This window comes from Pavona decussata, unplaced genomic scaffold (assembly GCF_977016875.1).
Source record: "Pavona decussata unplaced genomic scaffold, jaPavDecu1.1 SCAFFOLD_58, whole genome shotgun sequence".
NCBI classification, from domain to species: domain Eukaryota; kingdom Metazoa; phylum Cnidaria; class Anthozoa; order Scleractinia; family Agariciidae; genus Pavona; species Pavona decussata.
This window is the reverse complement of record NW_028145480.1, coordinates 2366647-2385894: the sequence shown is the minus strand read 5'-3', so window position 1 is coordinate 2385894 and position 19248 is coordinate 2366647. Positions and strand designations below refer to the sequence as shown.

The window sequence follows — 19248 nt, the reverse complement described above, 5'->3', positions numbered from 1 at the left end:
TAAAGCTTCAATTAGAAAAAAAAAAAATAAAAACGCCATGCATTGCTTTGCATTTTACTGCTTTTCAGAATAATTGTTGCTTATAATTATCTCTAAAAAATGCGTGGTTACCCACAATTTTGTTTTTAGGATTCCAATAGCCCTTACTAAGATCTGCTTTTCCCGCATAGTCATAAACCGCGCAAAAATACTTCGGTAGGCACCTTCCTTAAGTTCTCGATCTGGTGTTTCGTTGGATATCAAGAATCATCCACCTGCCTCAAATAGACAACTCACTTTATGAATTATTAATAAGTTTGAGAACTTGATTTAAGACGGCTACAGACATTCAGCAACCGTTATGACGACATTATTAGCCTATTTTGGGGGATCTATGTAGCCTATGGAGTGTGCAATCAGGTTAATGTTTTTTTTTTATTATTATTATTGTTATTATCATTTAATTTGACGCATACATCTACAGTAATCGAGTTTACGGGGAAATCTATGGTAAAACTTTGCCTGAAGATGATTGCACGAAAACATATCTTAAATTTAGAGACAACTTTTTATCTCGTATCGTTAGTTTACAACTTTTTACAGCTTTCAAAATTTACGGAATCAGTATTTTTCACAGAATTTCGGTTTTTCTCACAATCATGTAATATTCACTTTCGAAAACTGAAAATGAATTCATCAAATTGCCCTCGTGCGATACTAGTTTTGGTTTGCAAACGGACTGACTGTTCCCTCAGGGTAAATGCAACGCCAGAACAAACAAGCAAATCGCGTCCATTGATACCGTACCAAGATCGTGGACCATTAATATCAGCTTTAACGGTGTATACGACATGGTTTATCAAAGGTATCGGTTTTGCAAAGAGCACATCGAAACCGTAATATTCTGCCGATACGTTGAGCACCGATGAAAATGTACCGTCTGTAGAAGCTAGAACAGTGGAACCTGACAAGAGTTTAAGAGTAACTGTATAAGAATTGTCCTTGCTGCCGAACAAGTGTACTCCGTGAAATTTTATATTGCTGTCTGCTGAAAAATGTAGCCTGGTGCTGCCATTACTCCAACCAAACTGCAATGAGCGAAATCTACTACAACGTACTAATTTATTAGGAGGGCCAGATCTTTCTACCACTGGAAACACCACAGGAGAACTTTGCACTGCACCAAAACATTTCATCACATCTGCGACTTCATCGTGTGTGAGGATTTTGCTGCCAACGACCACAGAGGCAAATTCTTCCTGTTTCATCACTGGAAAGCGTAATGCTTTTACGATTCGTTCTCCGATGATTCTTCTCTTTTCTTGGCCATCTGCGACGATGCCTCGCTTCTCCGATTCCTTTGTCGCCCATTCGACGACTCCTTTGAACAATTTCACTTCAGAGATGCCCAGAGTATCTCTTTCGACTAGTGCCTCTAGTAAGGGCCTCTGAAGTGTCGCAAAATCATCCGATTTCACAACTGCTTCAGTTTCTTCATCAATCACTTCCCAGCATCGATCTATGAGATTTTTCTCATCATATTTCTGGGCAGATTGTAAAATGATGAAAACATTTGATGAATCTAAATGATTTTTCAAATATTTCGAGCACTTGTCAGCCAGGGAAGGCACCATGTACTTTTCAGCCAAGTATAACACTCCCATCACATTACTTCCGCTCAAATTCACTTCATCGCAGTACATGTAACGAAAAAACTCCAAGAGACTCTCGTACTCACAGTCAGGCAGTTCAATAGAGTCTCTAGTCTCCGCTAGCTCACCGTAAAACATAGCTTCAAACACAGGACTGCCAATCGACAGCACAAACTTGTGAGCTTGAATCACCTGTTTCAATTCACTTTCACCATCACTGTTACGAACCACAAACTTCACATCGCTGAAGAGATCGTTGTTGAACATAAACTTGGTTCTCTCTCTGATGGTGGGTCTTGTTGTTTGCCAGTTTTTGTCAGTAACGACCGCCATGATCTTCTTTACCAAAATTACAACATTCAAACAAGAAGCAAATCACTGATTATCTTTTACTCCAAAGTAATGAGAGATCAGGTGACCTATTCAGTGGTATATAGCTAGCCAAATTTAATATGCGTGACTGTCAGGGGGAACAGTGCGAAATCTGAAACTATTGATATACAGTGCAACAGTGTTTATTTAACAGTTGTTGCTCAACAAATGCTGAGCAATGTCTAGACTTGCTTGCTGCAGACCACTATGAATGGCTTAATGTTTTCCCCTGCCGTTCGACAGGTTGCGCGTTGTTGAACGCAACAGAGCCAGGTTCAAATATTGGGTCCGTGCAACAAAGTGCGCTTTGTGTTGAATGGCCTGTTTTAACATGCACCCTCACATGATACACCACTGCTAAGAAGGTATAGTAAGGGCTAACCACAGGTCACGACAAAACGCGTTGGTCACGTAACCATTGTTTTCCTTTTGTTGGGGATCTTGGTGTGGATCAAGACGGTACGTGTCTACCTGATCAAACAGTTTTGCACATCAAACCGATGTCGGTGGAGGATCGAGTCACGTCGCGACAATTCACTGTTTCGATGGCTAAGATTAGATTTTTGCATCGAATTCGTTGTCGAATTTAACCACCAGAAAATCTGTCGGCGACATTGCGCAGTAAATGAGCTCAATAACGCTGAAAACACAAGTAACGAATCTGTCAAGTTTAACTCACTGAGTGGGAGGGGGTGCTTTCGGGCATAGGCGGTGTATTTGGCAGTAACTATCTACTCATCATGATCTTTCTAATAGTTTAGTGACTTTTAAACATTCACGGATGCGCTACAGTGGAGCATCTGAGCAGAAAATCTTATTGGGATTCAAATGCCCTACAGTTGCCCGGCCTCTCCCTCCCCACAATGTTCGGCAGTTTCAATCGGACTCAGCCAACACAATTGGGAAAACAGTGGACCGTGCAGTCAACGGTTTAACTTTCAGTTTCCTCGCTGAACAATACAATTTTAACATGCACCATCACATGATACACCACTGCTAAGAACGTATAGAAAGGGCTAACCACAGGTTACGACAAAACACCTTTGTCACGACAGCCACTGCTCGCTGCTTAATCCGTCTTCATTCGATCCTTTTGTTGGGCATCTTGTATGTGTCTACGTGATCAAAAAGTTTTGCACATGAAACCGATGTCGGTGGTTGCTCCAGTTACCTCGGGATAACTTGCTGTTTCGATGACTAAGATTATATTTTTGCGTCGCATTCCTTGTCCAGTGTTGTGGAGTGTAAAACATGCAACTGAAAAAAACTGGCGGGAAAAATCTCAGTAAATGAGCCCGATAACATAGCCTGAACAGGTAATAAATCTGTCAAATTTAAGCCGCTGTGGGGAGGGGAAGGGGTGTGATCGGGCATAGGCAGTGGATTTGACAGTACCCATCATAGGAATTCTAACAGTTTAATGACTTTTAAACATTCATGGATGCACTACAGTGGGGCATCTGAGCAGAAAATCTTTTTGAGATCCAAATGCCCTACAGTTGCCCGGCCTGTCCCTCCTCACCCCTCTTGATAATCGCCAAATTTGTGACAGTTTTGAAAAACAGTGGACCGTGCAGTGAATGGTTTAACATTCAATTTCGTCGCTGAACAGTACAATTCACCTCACATTGACTGAAATAGAGCAAAGAAAAATGCATTTATATATTATTCGCAGTCGGAAAAAGAAAAAATTCGAGTTTTTCCAACAGGGGTCGAATTAATATTCCGATTCGGCTGTCGACTCTCGCCTTGCAGATACCTCCCTATTACGGACACCCGATAATACGGACGGCAGCTAAATCCCGGCAAAAAAAAAAAAAATTAAAAACGTTTGCATGACTGAAATAAATTCCCGCAATTGCGGACTCTCGCTATTTAAGACACTAACTCGCGGTCCTGAGGCTGTCAGCAATGAAGGGATTTGACTGTACAAGTTAGGGTGCTCTTAGCAGTTCTTACAACAAACATTCTTTAAATGTCCCTTACCTTAGAAGCGGGTCTCAATAGGGTTAACCGTCAGCCGTCAAACAGCCTAAAATTTAACCGTCAAACGTAAAAAGGGCAATTTTACCGTCAACCGTTAGAAAAAGCAGTTATTATTTACCGTCAAACGGTTTCAAGGTCTCTCAAATATCACTATCAGTCAGCTGCCCATACCAGACTTCTGGCTCTCAAATAATCGTTTAACTGGTGAACAGTTTTTTATGTTCCCAAATATACTTACTTTATCTTTTCTACTTAATTTACGTCTAACTTGAATTTACTACATTGACAACGTGTTTCTGACTAAAAAACAACCTCCACAATCCAATTGTTAATATTACTGAAAAACCCAAAAGTTAATATTAACTTTAACTCTTGGAAGAAATTTACCCTTTTTAACCGTCAACCACCAAAAGTCTTTAATTTAACCGAAAACCGTCCAAATTGGCAAAATTTAACCTTTAAGTGTGTCTTTCAGAGTTGGAAAAGTATAATCAGTCGAGTCGAACCTGTATATAACGGCCCTGTATTAAGCGGCCACCCTCTATTAAGCGGCCACTTTTTAAAGTCCCGATTTTTCGCGCATACAAACGCTGTATTTGGTACCTGTATTAGGCGGCCACCTCTATTAAGCGGCCGCGGCCATCCTGTAGCAGTCCCATGTTTGTCTTTCTTTGTTATTTTTACCTGTATTAAGCGGCCACCCTTGAATGGAAACTAAGCCATAAGCACAGTACCATGGATAACAGGAATTGTCGCTGGCAGTGCCAACAGTCAACGACTTGCTCTACAAACAAAAGTTTCAAATTCCGAGGTGCCAAACGCACGTGTCCCACTTGTTTAAGTCGCTGTAATTCTTACCCTATTCCTATTTTAACTTGAAGAATTTTGTTATATATTGTGTTACTTTTAATTAGCAACATTACCGTTATAACTCCACTTCGATCGTAAAAACTATGAAATGACGGAATGAGATATTTTGTCGTGAACTGCAAGTCACGCAAGTAAGTGAGTTAGAAAATACAATACTGTACACCCCAGGGGTGGGGGGGGGGGGGGGGTACTCGGGTATATTAGTTACGGGGAGGTGCGAATGAGGCCAGATTTTGAAAGCCAAAAAAAGTCCCGTCACGCTAAGGAAAACCCAAAAAAAGTCCAGCAGCCAAAAACGTAACCCAAAAAAAGTCCAAATTTTTTAAGCATCAAAAACAATAAAAGTACAAAACACCAAGAGAATGCGAGATATTTCATGCGTCCGACTTTATTCATTCCTCGTGCATCTGTCACAAAACTTTAGGCAGACTGCCTAAGGGCAAAAAAAGTCCACCAGAAAATTTGAAACCCAAAAAAGTCCCAAACGGAAAATTTCAAACCCAAAAAAGGTCTTCGCACGTCCCCGTCACTAATATACCCGAGTACCCCCCCTGGGCTGTACACCGTTCAAGAGTAGAGGACAATTTATTGCACAGTGCTTTTACACAATGTTACGTATATTATACCATTAAGTTACAAGTTGGCACTGAACTTTGTTTAAAGTGTTGATCTCTTGAAAGAGTGTTGATTGTCCTATTGTTTCCTTGTATGAAATGTTTTTGTATGATACACCATTCAAATTGACATTAGACAACGCCCAGTTAGTATTTTTAGTGATCCTGTATTAAGCGGCCACCTGTATTAAGCGGCCAGTTCCTCAAGTCCCGAGGGTGGCCGTTATATACAGGTTCGACTGTATTAATATTTGCTGGCGGGCCTTATTTCTGTAAATAGCCTTTTCGTTTTTTTCCAACTACAACAACATTACTAAAATAAAACTGGAAGAATAACGCTTTATTACTGATTACTTACAGACAAATATATCTTTACATTTTTTTTTTTCGTTTCACAGATACCATTGATATGCATTGCAAAAAGAAAATCAATTGATTATCTACCGATCCGGTCTACAAATCCTCAAATGAGAGCTACAAGTTTTATTACAGTGAAATGCTACACTAAGTAGACTCTTATTTGCTCCTGTGACTGTAGTAGTCACAAATTTTGTCAAAAACGACATTACCTGTACACTATACAACCCTTTTACTGTTTCACCCTTTTTGAGCACCCCCCCACGGATGGGACACGAGCCAGTAAACAACACATTAATGTTAGAGTCACCCAGGCGTGTGATTGGTTAATACGAATCAGTTGTGCACCAATCAGAAACTACCCGTTTCAAATCAGGACAAAATTACAATTGCGTCGATAATGCAAGATTAGCTCGTGCGATCTTTGAAAATCAATTCATTAAATTGCCCTTGCGTGATGCCAGTGCTGTTTTCCGCAAGAGAAAAATAGTTTTTCAAGGTAAATTTAACACCAGAACAAATTTGGGTATGGTGGCCTTGAGTACCGTACCAAGAATCGGGACCAATGATTTCAGCAACAAGACCGTAGGTGACGTTTTTCTTTAAAGGAATCGGGTTTTCAAACAGTACATCAAAACAATAATATTCTCCTGACACGTCGACGACGGATGGAAATTCACTTCCTCTAGTGGCAAGAACTTGCCCACCGATAATGAAGAGGTCAAGATTAACTGAGTAAGTATTGTCCTTGCTGCCAAACAAGTTGACTCCATGAAAAAGTATGTCACCATCTACTGAAAAAGCAAAGCCGTGTTGTCTGCCCAAATTCTTCCAACCAAACTTCACTAAATTAAACTTGCGACAGCGCATTTTAAACGGCCCGTATCTTTTAGTCATAGGAAAACCCACGAAAGGGCTTTGCACTGAATTTAAATATTTGATTACATTACCAACTTCATTATACGTGAGAATTTTGCTGTCGATAACCACAGAAACAAATTCTTCCTGCTTCATCAAAGGAAAGCGTATGGCTTTTACGATCCGTTCTCCAAGAATTCGTCTTTTCTCTTTCCCATCTGCGACAATGCCTCGCTTTACCGACTCGTTTGTCGCCCATTTGACGACTCCATTGAACAATTCCACTTCCGCTATTTCGAGCGTTTCTCTTTCAACCAGTGCTTCAAGTAACGGCCTCTCAATTGTCGCAAATCCATCCGATTTCACAGCCGCATCAGTTTGGTTATCAATCACTTCCCAGCATCGCTCCACCAGGTTTTTCTCGTCATATTTCTGCGCAGATGGCAATATGCTGAAAACGTTTGATGGATCTAAGTTACTTTGCAAATATTTCGTGCATTTGCCAGCGAGTGAAGGCACCATATATTTCTTCGCCAAGTATAAAACTCCCATCACATTACTTCCGCTCAAATTCACTTCATCGCAGTACATGTAACGAAGCAACTCCAACAAACTCTCGTACTCACGGTCAGGCAGTTCAATAGAGTCTCTTGTCTCCGCTAGCTCACCGTAAAACATGGCTTCAAACACAGGACTGCCGATGGACAGCACAAACTTGTGAGCTGGAATCACTTGCTTACTTTCACTTTCACCATCGCTCTGACGAACCACAAACTTCACATCGCTGAAGAGATCGTTGTTGAGCATAAACTTGGTTCTCTCTCTGATGGTGGGTTTTGTTGTTTGCCAGTTTTCGGTAACCAGAGCCATGTTTTCTTTACGAAATATGAACGCTCAACGGCTCAAGTAAGAAAGATCACTGTGTATCAGTTTCAATCCCAGAGCTACAATCCGTTGTGAGCCAGTCGAGCAAATCCAATTACTTATGTGGGTGGACGGTAAACTTTATGTACAGCGGTAGCCGTCTCAAATTTAACATGCGTGACCAACAATCGCATTAGGTTAAGGAATTTAGGGGCTGTTTACATGGAGGGAGGAAGATTCTAGCACTAGGATGATCTGAAGGCGGAAAACGGCTTTTCGTTTGTTTTAAATGCTAGGATCTTCCGAGCGAAAGTAGTTTATATATGGCGCTAGGATTTTCCTATGTCTCAACTAGGAAGTTTCTAGCTCTAGGAAGATCCTAGCGCTAGGGCCAAGTAGAACTTTTTGCACGTAAACTAACAGAGAAAACATTTGGCGCTAGGATGATCCGCCCTCAAGCATCTTCCTCCCTCCATGTAAACAGCCCGTTAATAAACAGGTTCTCGTTCCAGTAGAATCTGCCAACGAGATCAATGCTAGCACCGCGAAAAGACCTCTGTTCACCGCTCAGGCTACAGTATATCCAGTGTAGATCACCAGTATCTAAAGATACCGAAAACTAGTATTTGTGGCGTTTGCAAACTCAGATAAAGTAGTATACGTAGTAACAAACCAAAACAGTTTAAATTTAATTTCCTAAATTAGTTTATGTCAGCACAGTCAGTTGCATTCAGCGTATTCTATTTTTTAAGGGTTGTAAAAACTCTGTGACTCAAATTAAACGGAACTGTGATTACTACAGCTAGCCGAGGACATTTTAGTGAACACGTAAACGCAGAAGAAGGTACTTTAAATCTTTACACACCGAAAGCTGTGGTAACTGAGCACCCCAGTCCCGTCGGCATTACCGGAAAGCTTTATTTTCACCCCGTCACCTGTACCAAACACCCCACCTACGGCAACACGGCAAGCCCCGCGGCTATATAGCTTACAGCCTTTGTCAAATCTTTTATAATTTATTCCATGCTATGGGGAATACAGCCAATCAGAAAGCTACAAACCCATTGCATGTTCTGCGGTATGCAACGGGTAGTATTCCAAGAAAAAACAAGTCAGTCGTGGGATATTTCACGGTATACAACTCGAAAGCATTGCATAACCAATATATATAATATATTAAATGTATTATGTTAATCATACAATGGCCGGACGCCCTAATCACCTCAAACGTGCATTTAAGAGACTTTCAACGTTGCTGATCCTGGCATAGAAAGAAAAATAGTGACTATCATGGGACATGAGTGGTATGTCTCGCCAAAGTCTTGGTTCTTCTCAGCAAAACATTTTACCGTCAACAACTGAGGTTGCGCTACCTTCAGAAACAAGTGAAACCACTAAAGAAGATTCCGCTTCACTCGAAGAGAAACAGGTGCCGGCTGAACAGAACGTTCACGTTTCTGGTGACGGTCATCCTTCTCCAACAAGGCGGAACTCGTCAGTGAGCAATGAAAACGTTCAAGGCAGAATATGCACTGTAACAGCTAATGTTCGCATTGGTTCTTTAGAAAATCCTGAGGGCCAACAGACAGTTACATTATCGGGATAAGTGTACCGCGCGGCCAAGGAAGAGGGGGAACCAACCACGCCCAACACTGGAACCTGACAAGTGGAACCTGACAAGAGTTTAAGAGTTACTGTATAAGAATTTTCCTTGCTGCCGAACAAGTGCACTCCGTGAAACTTTATGTTGCTGTCTACTGAAAAATGTAACCTGGTGCTGCCATTACTCCAACCAAACTGCAATGAGCGAAATCTACTACAGCGTACTAATTTATTAGGAGGGCCAGATCTTTCTACCACTGGAAACACCACAGGAGAACTTTGCACTGCACCACAACATTTCATCACATCTGCGACTTCATCGTGTGTGAAGATTTTGCTGCCAACGACCACGGAGGCAAATTCTTCCTGTTTCATCACTGGAAAGCGTAAGGCTTTTACGATTCGTTCTCCGATGATTCTTCTCTTTTCTTGGCCATCTGCGACGATGCCTCGCTTCTCCGATTCCTTTGTCGCCCATTCGACGACTCCTTTGAACAATTTCACTTCAGAGATGCCCAGAGTATCTCTTTCGACTAGTGCCTCTAGTAAGGGCCTCTGAAGTGTCGCAAAATCATCCGATTTCACAACTGCTTCAGTTTCTTCATCAATCACTTCCCAGCATCGATCTATGAGATTTTTCTTTTTCTCATCATATTTCTGGGCAGATTGTAAAATGATGAAAACATTTGATGAATCTCTTTTCTTGGCCATCTGCGACGATGCCTCGCTTCTCCGATTCCTTTGTCGCCCATTCGACGACTCCTTTGAACAATTTCACTTCAGAGATGCCCAGAGTTTCTCTTTCGACTAGTGCCTCTAGTAAGGGCCTCTCAAGTGTCGCAAATTCATCCGATTTCACAACCGCTTCAGTTTCTTCATCAATCACTTCCCAGCATCGATCTACGAGATTTTTGTCTTCATATTTCTGGGCAGATTGTAAAATGATGAAAACATTTGATGAATCTAAATGATTTTTCAAATATTTCGAGCACTTGTCATCCAGTGAAGGCACCATGTACTTTTTAGCCAAGTATAACACTCCCATCACATTACGTCCGCTCAAATTCACTTCATCGCTGTACATGTAACGAAAAAACTCCAAGAGACTCTCGTACTCACAGTCAGGCAGTTCAATAGAGTCTCTAGTCTCCGCTAGCTCACCGTAAAACATAGCTTCAAACACAGGACTGCCAATCGACAACACAAACTTGTGAGCTTGAATCACCTGTTTCAATTCACTTTCACCATCACTGTTACGAACCACAAACTTCACATCGCTGAAGAGATCGTTGTTGAACATAAACTTGGTTCTCTCTCTGATGGTGCGTTTTGTTGTTTGCCAGTTTTTGTCAGTAACGACCGCCATGATCTTCTTTACCAAAATTACAACGTTCAAACAAGAAACAAATCACTGAGTATATTTTACTCCAAAGTAATGAGAGATCAGGTAACCTATACAGTGGTATATAGCTAGCCAAATTTAATATGCGTGACTGTCAGGTGCAACAGTGCGAAATTTGAAACTATTGACATATAGCGCAACAGTGTAACCGGTTGTTGCTCAACAAATGTTGAGCGATGTCTAGACTTGCTCGCTGCAGACCACCATGAATGGCTTAATGTTTTCCCTTGCCGTTCGACATGTTGCGCGTTGTTGAAGGTAACAAAGCCAGGTTCTATTCGATCCGTGCAACAAAGCGCGCTGTGTGTTGAGTGGCCTGTTTTAACAGGCACCATCACATGTTATACAATGAACTGTGTATAGCTCGCGTTTTGATTGGTCTAGAGGAGTGTGTGATTAGAGTTTATAACATAGCGCGCGCGCATCCTAATCTAATTTCTATTGGCGTCATCATGGTATATTTCTCAACATACGCACGGCCGTGCGTTCATCCGATGACGTGTGCAAGTTAGATGAAGGAGAAGCATGCGCGCGCTATGTTATAAAAAACTTTTTACAGAGAGACAGCACCATAAAAAATGTATATTTATAAGAGCTTGTCGAAGTGAATGAAACGTTAAGATTAAACCAATATGAAAAACCACTTTCACCTTTTTTTTTGTTCAGAGTTTTTGTTATTAATCAGGAACAAAACCTGTTTTCCAGAAATCGTTTACTTTATTTTCACTATGTTATAAAAGAATTGGTTCATGCTTTTAGCTGTGCGTATATCGAGTTATGGATGCACTTGGGAAGTTTGGAAAGCACTCAAGAAGCTAGAGTTGCTCTTGGCTACGCCTCGAGCAACTCTTACGCTTCTCTCGTGCTCTCCAAACTTCCCGCGTGCATCCATAACTCGATATACGCACGCTAAGCATGAACCAATTCTTAAATAGACGCACGATTGACGTCATCGAGTAGTGTGACCGGCGCACGTGATCAGAGTCTAGAGTCCAGCCAGAGCGACTGGTCAACAAAGTTTTGCAAACTGCTTTTGCGAGTAGCGGACAAACACAGGCAAATTTTCTCAGGAAAGGAAAACTGTTCAATAAAAAATTGGACAAAGACCGTTGAGAGTGACCTCAACCAGGATAGGAAAGCTAGAACTTTGTTGTGACGTGAAAAGGAAGCAAATATTTGTCGAAATATGTCGCCGATAGAAATCCGGTAATGGCGAGTAATCGATTTAATACAAATCGCAGAGAAGCGACTTACACGCTGTAATATTTTGAGGTCAGGATTTCCTTCTGGAATAAAGGTTAGTTTCGAAAATATTGTTAGTGAAATTCTTTCGGATTATACTCTAATTTAGAAGATCACAATTGCATGTGTGTAGTAGTCCAAAACTGAGTTTGCTGGAAAGCTCAGCTCAGGCAACGTGATGCTGGCTCACGAAATGTGTTGAAATGTCTTGGTTATTGTATAAAACAAATAGATTCCATTTTGCCGTGGGTCTGTACTCTGATAACGCACAGAAGACGTCAAAACGTGGTAAGAACATCAGTCACGCTACTCGCCTGCGGCTCGTAGCGTACTTCTTTGTTCTCACCACGTTTTGACGTCATCTGTGCGTTATCAGAGTACAGACGCACGGCAAAATGGAATCTATTTGTTAAATACACCACTGGTAAGAAGGTAAAGTAAGGGCTAACCACAGGTCACGACAAAACACATTTGTCACGGCAACCACTGTTCGCTGCTTAATCCGTCTTCATTCGATATGATATATCCTTTTGTTGAGCATCTTGATGTGGAAGACGGTCAGTGCGTGTCTACGTGATCAAACAGTTTTGCACATTTAACCGATGTCGGTGGTGGCTCGAGTCACCTCGGGATAAACCTTGCTGTTTTGGTGACTAACATTAGTTTTTGGCGTCGAATTCCTTGTCGAAAATCGTAGAGCCGGTGTAATTAACCACCAGAAAATCTGTTGGTAATAATTGCAGCAAATGAGCTCAATAACGCTGAAAACACAGCTAAAATCGGGAGGGGGTGTGATCGGGCACAGGCGGTGGATTTGACAGTAACTATCTACACATCATGAACTTTGTTATAGTTTAGTGACTTTTAAACATTTACGGATGTACTATAGTGGGGCATCTGAGCAGAAAATCTTATTGGGATTCAAATGCCCTACAGTTGCCCGGCCTCTCCCTCCCCACCCCTCTTGATAATCCCAAAATGTGTGTCAGTTTTAATCGGACTCAGCCAACACAATTGGGAAAACAGTGGACCGTGCAGTGAACGGTTTAACTTTCAATTTCGTCGCTGAACAGTAAAATTCACCTTACATTGACTGAAATAGAGCTAAGAAAAATGCATTATGATATATCAGTCACAGTCGGAAAAAGAAAACATTCGAGTTTTTCCAAGAGGAGTCGAATTAATATTCCGATTACTGTCAACTCTCGCCTTGCAGACACCTGAGACACCTCGCTATTACGGACACCCTGATAATATGGACGGCAGCTAAATCCCGGCAAAAATAAATTTAAAACGTTTGACTGAAATATATTCCCGCTATTGCGGACTCTCGGTTTGTAGGACACTAACTCGCGGTCCTGAGGGAGTCAGCAATAAAGGGATGTGACTGTACAAGTTTGGGTGCTCTTAGCAGTTCTTACGACAAACATTCTTTAAAGTGCCTATCACCCCTACCCAATTCCTTTCATTCTCAAAAGTAGATGTAGAACGTAAGCCAAAACAAGCAAAATAATGAGATTTGAAGTTATTCTCGATTTTTAAAACGCGATCGAAATCACAATTTCCGAAGTTAAAACCGCGCCATTAGAGGACTGGCACTAGTGAGTTGTGACGTCGACCCGGTATCTCGATAACAAGCACACAACAAAACAGTAGTGAGTCGGAGTGAATTCTACGCGAGCTGTTTGGGGTTTCTGGCCGATTTTTTAGCCCAAAAGCCGAACACTGACACCGAATCCGAGCAAAGCTACAATTCAGATGAATCAGAATTTAACTACAACCCTGGCTACGTGATTGACGCGACGATCAAGCGCGTAAAATAGGTATGAAAGGTCTACACAACTCTTACTCGTATGTTTAGCGCTTCTATCTCAGTCTTTTGATCAATTTAGTTTCTTGTATGTTTACAGCGGGTTGGCATGACGATTTGAAGGATTTGTATGATAATCATGGAACAAAACCATGTGCTTAACTGTAGCATGTTTCCGTATTTTGATCTCAAAGGACATTTTGGGTTCAGAGTTCTGCGTTTAGCGCCTGTTTATTTCACCTCTTGTTGTTTCTGTTTAGCCGCTGTCGTTCTTATGCCATTTCATTTTACTAGTATTTAGATCTAGTTTGGCTCGTTTCAGTTCGCGGTCCGGTGACAGTACAGCTTCTAGTTAGGATTGAACCGTGTGATAATCTTTAACCTCCGAAAGCGACCGCTATTGTTGTTATCTTTGTTAGGATTCAACTGTGTAATAACATCAGTTTATCTAACAGTTTTTGTATTGCGGGGCCCGGCCATTTGTTTTTGTGGCATGTTGTTGTGTCTCTGATCGTTGCTATTTGTTTTTTGATCCTTTCTCTAGCACTGTAGATTTCTTCGAGAGCTATGCAATGCGTGAAATTGAGGGCTTAAGTTTGTTTAGTTACGGTTCGTTTTTGCATGACCCTTTGCAATCGCCTCGCTTCGCGCCGCTCTGAGGTTTGTGTTGGGGGAGCTTGCTATTTTCTAAATATTTGAAATCTTTCGGTTTTAAAGAATATTTTACTGGGGCCCGAGGGAAGTGTAGTTAAGCAAGACTTTTCCTATGAACAAGAGGCTTGCCTTTTGTCAACGAAACCACCACATCAAATTTTTACTTCGCGGCAACATGCGGACCGCTGAGGAGACATTTTTCGTGGCGTAAATATAAGCTTGTTCAGTTGATATTTTTACCATTTCTAAATTGTTTTTTAGCTGAAATTGGTCTGGTAGTAAGAGAAGTAAAACCGCACAACGTTTGGTAAGCCGTTGCGTGTGTTATTTTTCAAAATATCTTGATTTCCAGGTAAGAAAAGCCGACCTTTTGAGCAGTATTTTGAGCAGTATGTCAATCGACCGAGATGTTCGATTGACTCTTAACCTCGTTCTTCACAGACAAATTCAAGACTGAAGCTTTTTTAAAAAGAATGATCTGTTCTTCTTGGAAAGGCTACTCCCAAATTTGTACACTTGGAATTGAGAAAGAAAAAGAAATAGCTTTATCATGTCACTGTGGCCCTTCATCCGCTCGCCAACAGACAGCAGTCTCAGAAGTAAGAGATCCCATTCGCCTCTTCGCATTCTTGTGAGTCTACGCCAATTATGAATTAAAATAAGTTTGCTATTTCAGTAGGTTTGTTTTGGCTGCACCTATAAGCTTAAATAAAAAAATGGAAACATTTCTAACCATTCGTTCGCCACAATGTTTGGCAATGGTTTAAATCAGTACACCTGGACTTGTGGTCACCGCTTTAGCATGGACAGCTGGCGTCACATTAATACCGATATCATCTCGTTTCAGTCTTGAGAGGATTGGCTTGTTACTCACTTCATCAATAAATCAGAATCGACGCATGAAGTCGTCATTCGTGAAGTGCTTGGAGCATAATGACGATTTTCCGGGTTAGCCCGCTTTTGTTTCATGAAATCGATCTATTTCTTTCTGCATTTCCTTGCTTCATCATTATCGAACAGTATAGCGTGCAGAACTATACCCTTCTACATAACTGAGAAGGCAGCATATTCACCCACCACATACCTTCCTAACACAATTCAAGTTCAGTACAGAGAATGTATTAACAAATGAGCAAATGCTCTGTGGCTGAGATACCGGGTCGACGTCACAAGCTTGTTAGAACCCAGTCTCTCAACTGCTCCTCTTTGTATTCAATATGGCGGAAAACGGCCTATTTTGGGCGATTTTGTCGTCTGATAAAAACGAAACGAAACATGGAATACGATTTATTTCTTCGCAAAGCGTCTTAGACATGCATAAATTTTCGAAATTCATTAAAACTGTGTAAGGGTGATAGGCACTTTAAATGTCCCTTACCGTAGAAGAGGGTCTCAATGGGGTTAACCGTCAGCCGTCAAACAGCGTAAAATTTAACCGTCAAACGTAAAAAAGGGTAACTTTTACCGTCAACCGTCAGAAAAAGCAGTTATTTACCGTCAAACGGTTTCAAGGTCTTTCAAATATCACTATTTCAGCTGCTCATCCCGGACTTCTGGCTCTCAAAGAAACGTTTAACTGGTAAACAGATTTCCATACTCCCAGCTGTATACTTACTTTATATTATCTTCTCGACTTAATTTGCGTCTAAACTGACATTACAACTAACTTCCGTCTGAAAGTGCTTCTAGTTTCAAAATTTTAATAATATGATACATTGATAACGTGTTTCAGACTAAAAAACAACCTCCACATCTCAATTGTTAATATTACTGGAAAATCCCAAAGGTTAATATTAACTTTAACTCATGGAGGGAATGAATTTACCCTTTATAACCGTCAACAGTTAAAAGCCCTAAAATTTAAACGTCAACCGTCAAAGCTACACCCCCATTGAGACCCTCGTAGAAGGAACTAGGACAGACCGCGACAGACATCGAAAACTTCATATAAACACCCTACACGATAAAATTTTTTAATCTCCCGTCAAATAGCCTCAATCATGACCGCTTCGACCGCTAGCTCGTAAGAAATCATTAGTCAAACAAAAACAAAAAAAAAAAGAATATGACTCTCTTCACACTCTTATTATACCGCCAAGTTCCTGCCTCCACTAATTGTCTGACGACAAATAAACGTACAATTTTGAAACGTGACTGCAGAGGGGTAATACAAGAGACAGGATCAGCGAAGCCAATGAGAGAGAGAAAATAGGCCACCAGCTGACTGCCTTAAAATCAAATACCCATTTAGTAATATAAAGAAACTGGACGAGCATGAAAGTAAACATAGCTTTCCTGATGGCAGGTACAAATGGCAATTTTTCCCGCAAAGTGTTACTTCAAAGAGTATTGACCAGACGGTTTACTGACCTAAAATAATATTTTCGGGTTCCTTAAGCATGAAACATTTTTCAGGCAGTCTTTAACTCGAATCCTTGAGGGATTATTGATCTACTGAAAACACAATAATGAATTAATTATCAGACAAAAATCCCCTTTCTTGCCATGATTCATGGGTATTTTGAGGAAAGAATAGAACTGAAGAAAGTTTATGCAGTGAGCAGTTAACATATATTGAAAAGAATAATAAATCGGCCGCCATTTATGAAAAAGGTCTATTGATAAGCATTGCAAAAAGCAAATCGATTGATTATATACCTATCAGGTCTACAAACCCTCAAATGAATTTGAGAGCTACAAGTTTTATTACAGTAAAATGCTACACTAATAGATTCTTATTTGCCCCTGTGACTGTATATAGTCACAAATTTTGTCAAAAAAGCCATTACCTGTACACTTTACAACTTTTTTACTGCTTCACCCTTTTTGAGCACCCCTCCACGGATGAGACACGGGCCAGTAAACAACACATTAATGTTAGAGTCACCCAGGTGTGTGATTGGTTAATATGAATCAGTTGTGAACCAATCAGAAGCTACCCGTTTCAAATCAGGACAAACTTACAATTGCGTCAACAACGCAAGATTAGCTCGTGCGATCTTTGAAATCTCGCCGTTTGCTAACAGTGAAAAAGAAGTCTGTACTTGATTTCTGTTTAAAACTCTTTTAAACAAGAGAAAAAACCAACATTTTGGTTGACTTTTCAATCCCGAATTAGCGTCAATCAATTGACCGCGCATTTATAGCTGATGGGGAAAGTACTTTAATTTTCACTTCTACGCCTACTAGAAACCTACTTCTACCAGATCAAGCTAGCCCGAAAGTTTTAAGGTCGCTTGGAAACTAATACAAACATGTTCAGCAATCGCAATTCTACGCGCACAGACAAGCCAACTACCTTCAACTTTCCTTCTCCAGGAAAATTAACCAAGAATAACGTTGAATTAATTGATTTAAAACTACCGTTAATATATAGAAATGAACAGCAACTCTTCTAACAATATTACTACCCTATTTTAAGGGATTTAGTTGGGATGGAAAGCGTACAATCGGTTATTTTTTAATTGACCGATCAACCTGTAAATTGAGCTTGTAACAAAAAACTAAACTGATGTCGATTGCACCCAAAATAATCTTAAATTTGAATATCAAATTCTGCTATCTTAAGTTTACAGCTTCAGTTTTTTCAGATTCGAAATTTTTGCATTGTTATTTTACATTAGCTTACTGTTTACCTTTCATTCATATTTTTCGTGCCATGTTTCCTCCAATAAATTGCGTACATTATGCGAAACGTTCTACCAGACAATCACAGGTGAAACTTAAATCCTCTTACCGCGGCCTAATTTCCTTTACAACCATTAAATCATTACGATTTTCTTCACGACGAATAATTATTTTCACAACAGGTCACTTTACCTCTCTGTACCTGAGAAATGAGCGCTCTTTGTTCACTTGCAAGGGCTGAAAATCAATTCATTAAATTGCTATTGTGTGAGGTCAGTTTTGTTATCCAAAAGAGAATAATTGTTTTTCAAGGTACATTTAACACCAGAACAAAGTTGAGTCTGGTGGCCTTGGGTACCATACCAAGAATCGGGACCAGTGATTTCAGCATTAAGACAGTAGAGACGTCTTTCTTTAAAGGTATCGGGCTTTCAAACAGTACATCAAAACAATAACATTCTTCTGACACGTCGACGACGGATGGAAATTTACTTATTCTAGTAGCAAGAACCGTTTGTCTTATGCGCCGATCAAATCGAAACTTCAACATCCCCCCCCCCCCCCCCCGGGCAAACCCCGGGCATTTGACTATTTTCTGTGCCCGGGAGTGGGGAATTTGATCGGGTAAGGCCTTCCCCGGGGTGGGGAATTTGACCTTGCCTGGGTGGGGTGGGGAAAATTGAACCGGAAGTGTCAGGTTTCAAATCGCTTTTTTTTGGGGGGGGGGGGGCGAAGTTGCTAACAGCTATAAACACGTGTTTGGACGAGATGGAGCATTACAAGAAAAGCTTACAAGAAAAGGTCTTCAAAAGTGAGAGTGCTTAAATATTAATTATTTTTATAGATTGTATACAAACGATGTAGATTTTTTATACAATGAGTCAAGCTGCGGCTTTGTCCCGCAGTGAATAGTGAAAGAAATAAACACTGTCGAATGAAAAACCGCTTTGGCTCAAATTGCAGAATATCCTGCCACTCGAACAACATTCTACGTAGCCGGCTAACTAATCAATATGTATTTCTAGTTCTTTAAACGATGTAGTTTTTTATGCAATGAGTCAAGCTGCGCCTTTCTCCCGCATTTGTGTCTGCAGAGGTTTTTAGAATAGCCATAAAACAGCAGTGAACAGTTAAAGAAAAAAAAAAACATTGTCGAATGAAAAACCGCCGCCTTGGCTTAAACTCCACTCGAACAGCTACGTAAGCGGCTAACTCATTTTAAATATGTTATTTATATGTATTTCTCGTTAAACAACCTTTGCCGTGTTTCGGAGTTAGAAAAGCTTACACTTGCTGATTGACATTGTCCGACTCGTTAACGTTGTGGTTTTTGTAGTAACTCATGACAGGAGCCGACAA

At 40.7% G+C, this 19248-nt stretch overlaps 4 protein-coding genes and 4 pseudogenes across 6 annotated transcripts in view; 1 reads left to right on the top strand and 7 right to left on the bottom strand.

Moving 5' to 3' along the window:
* The window catches only part of LOC146479623 (uncharacterized), a 45567-nt gene that overhangs the window by 12385 nt on the left and 13934 nt on the right, over positions 1-19248 (top strand). The window lies entirely within an intron of this gene.
* Positions 202-19248, bottom strand: part of LOC146479622 (BTB/POZ domain-containing protein 6-like) — a 36862-nt gene continuing 17815 nt past the window's right edge. The window contains exon 2 of the transcript XR_014864857.1: positions 202-501. The gene's annotated coding sequence lies outside the window, so the exon portion shown is untranslated. The remainder of the gene's footprint in view (positions 502-19248) is intronic.
* Positions 493-2038, bottom strand: LOC146479629 (BTB/POZ domain-containing protein 6-like). The gene has a single exon (XM_085110487.1). It carries the CDS (start codon positions 1962-1964, stop codon positions 648-650), a length of 1317 nt encoding a protein of 438 aa, XP_084966613.1. The 5' UTR covers positions 1965-2038; the 3' UTR covers positions 493-647.
* The window catches only part of LOC146479625 (BTB/POZ domain-containing protein 6 pseudogene), an 18055-nt pseudogene continuing 4604 nt past the window's right edge, over positions 5798-19248 (bottom strand). Inside the window, exon 2 of the transcript XR_014864856.1 lies at positions 5798-7581. The product of XR_014864856.1 is annotated as a BTB/POZ domain-containing protein 6 pseudogene (transcript). The remainder of the gene's footprint in view (positions 7582-19248) is intronic.
* On the bottom strand, positions 9068-9805 carry LOC146479628 (BTB/POZ domain-containing protein 6-like; the record flags this gene model as incomplete). Its single annotated transcript, XM_085110263.1, has 1 exon — positions 9068-9805. A coding segment is annotated over one exon (738 nt), but the record flags the coding sequence as incomplete, so codon positions are not given.
* LOC146479627 (BTB/POZ domain-containing protein 6 pseudogene) lies at positions 9804-10850 on the bottom strand (annotated as a pseudogene).
* Positions 16840-19248, bottom strand: part of LOC146479621 (BTB/POZ domain-containing protein 6 pseudogene) — a 26277-nt pseudogene continuing 23868 nt past the window's right edge. The window contains exon 2 of the transcript XR_014864859.1: positions 16840-17897. The product of XR_014864859.1 is annotated as a BTB/POZ domain-containing protein 6 pseudogene, transcript variant X2 (transcript). The remainder of the gene's footprint in view (positions 17898-19248) is intronic.
* The window catches only part of LOC146479626 (BTB/POZ domain-containing protein 6-like), a 2591-nt pseudogene continuing 1539 nt past the window's right edge, over positions 18197-19248 (bottom strand).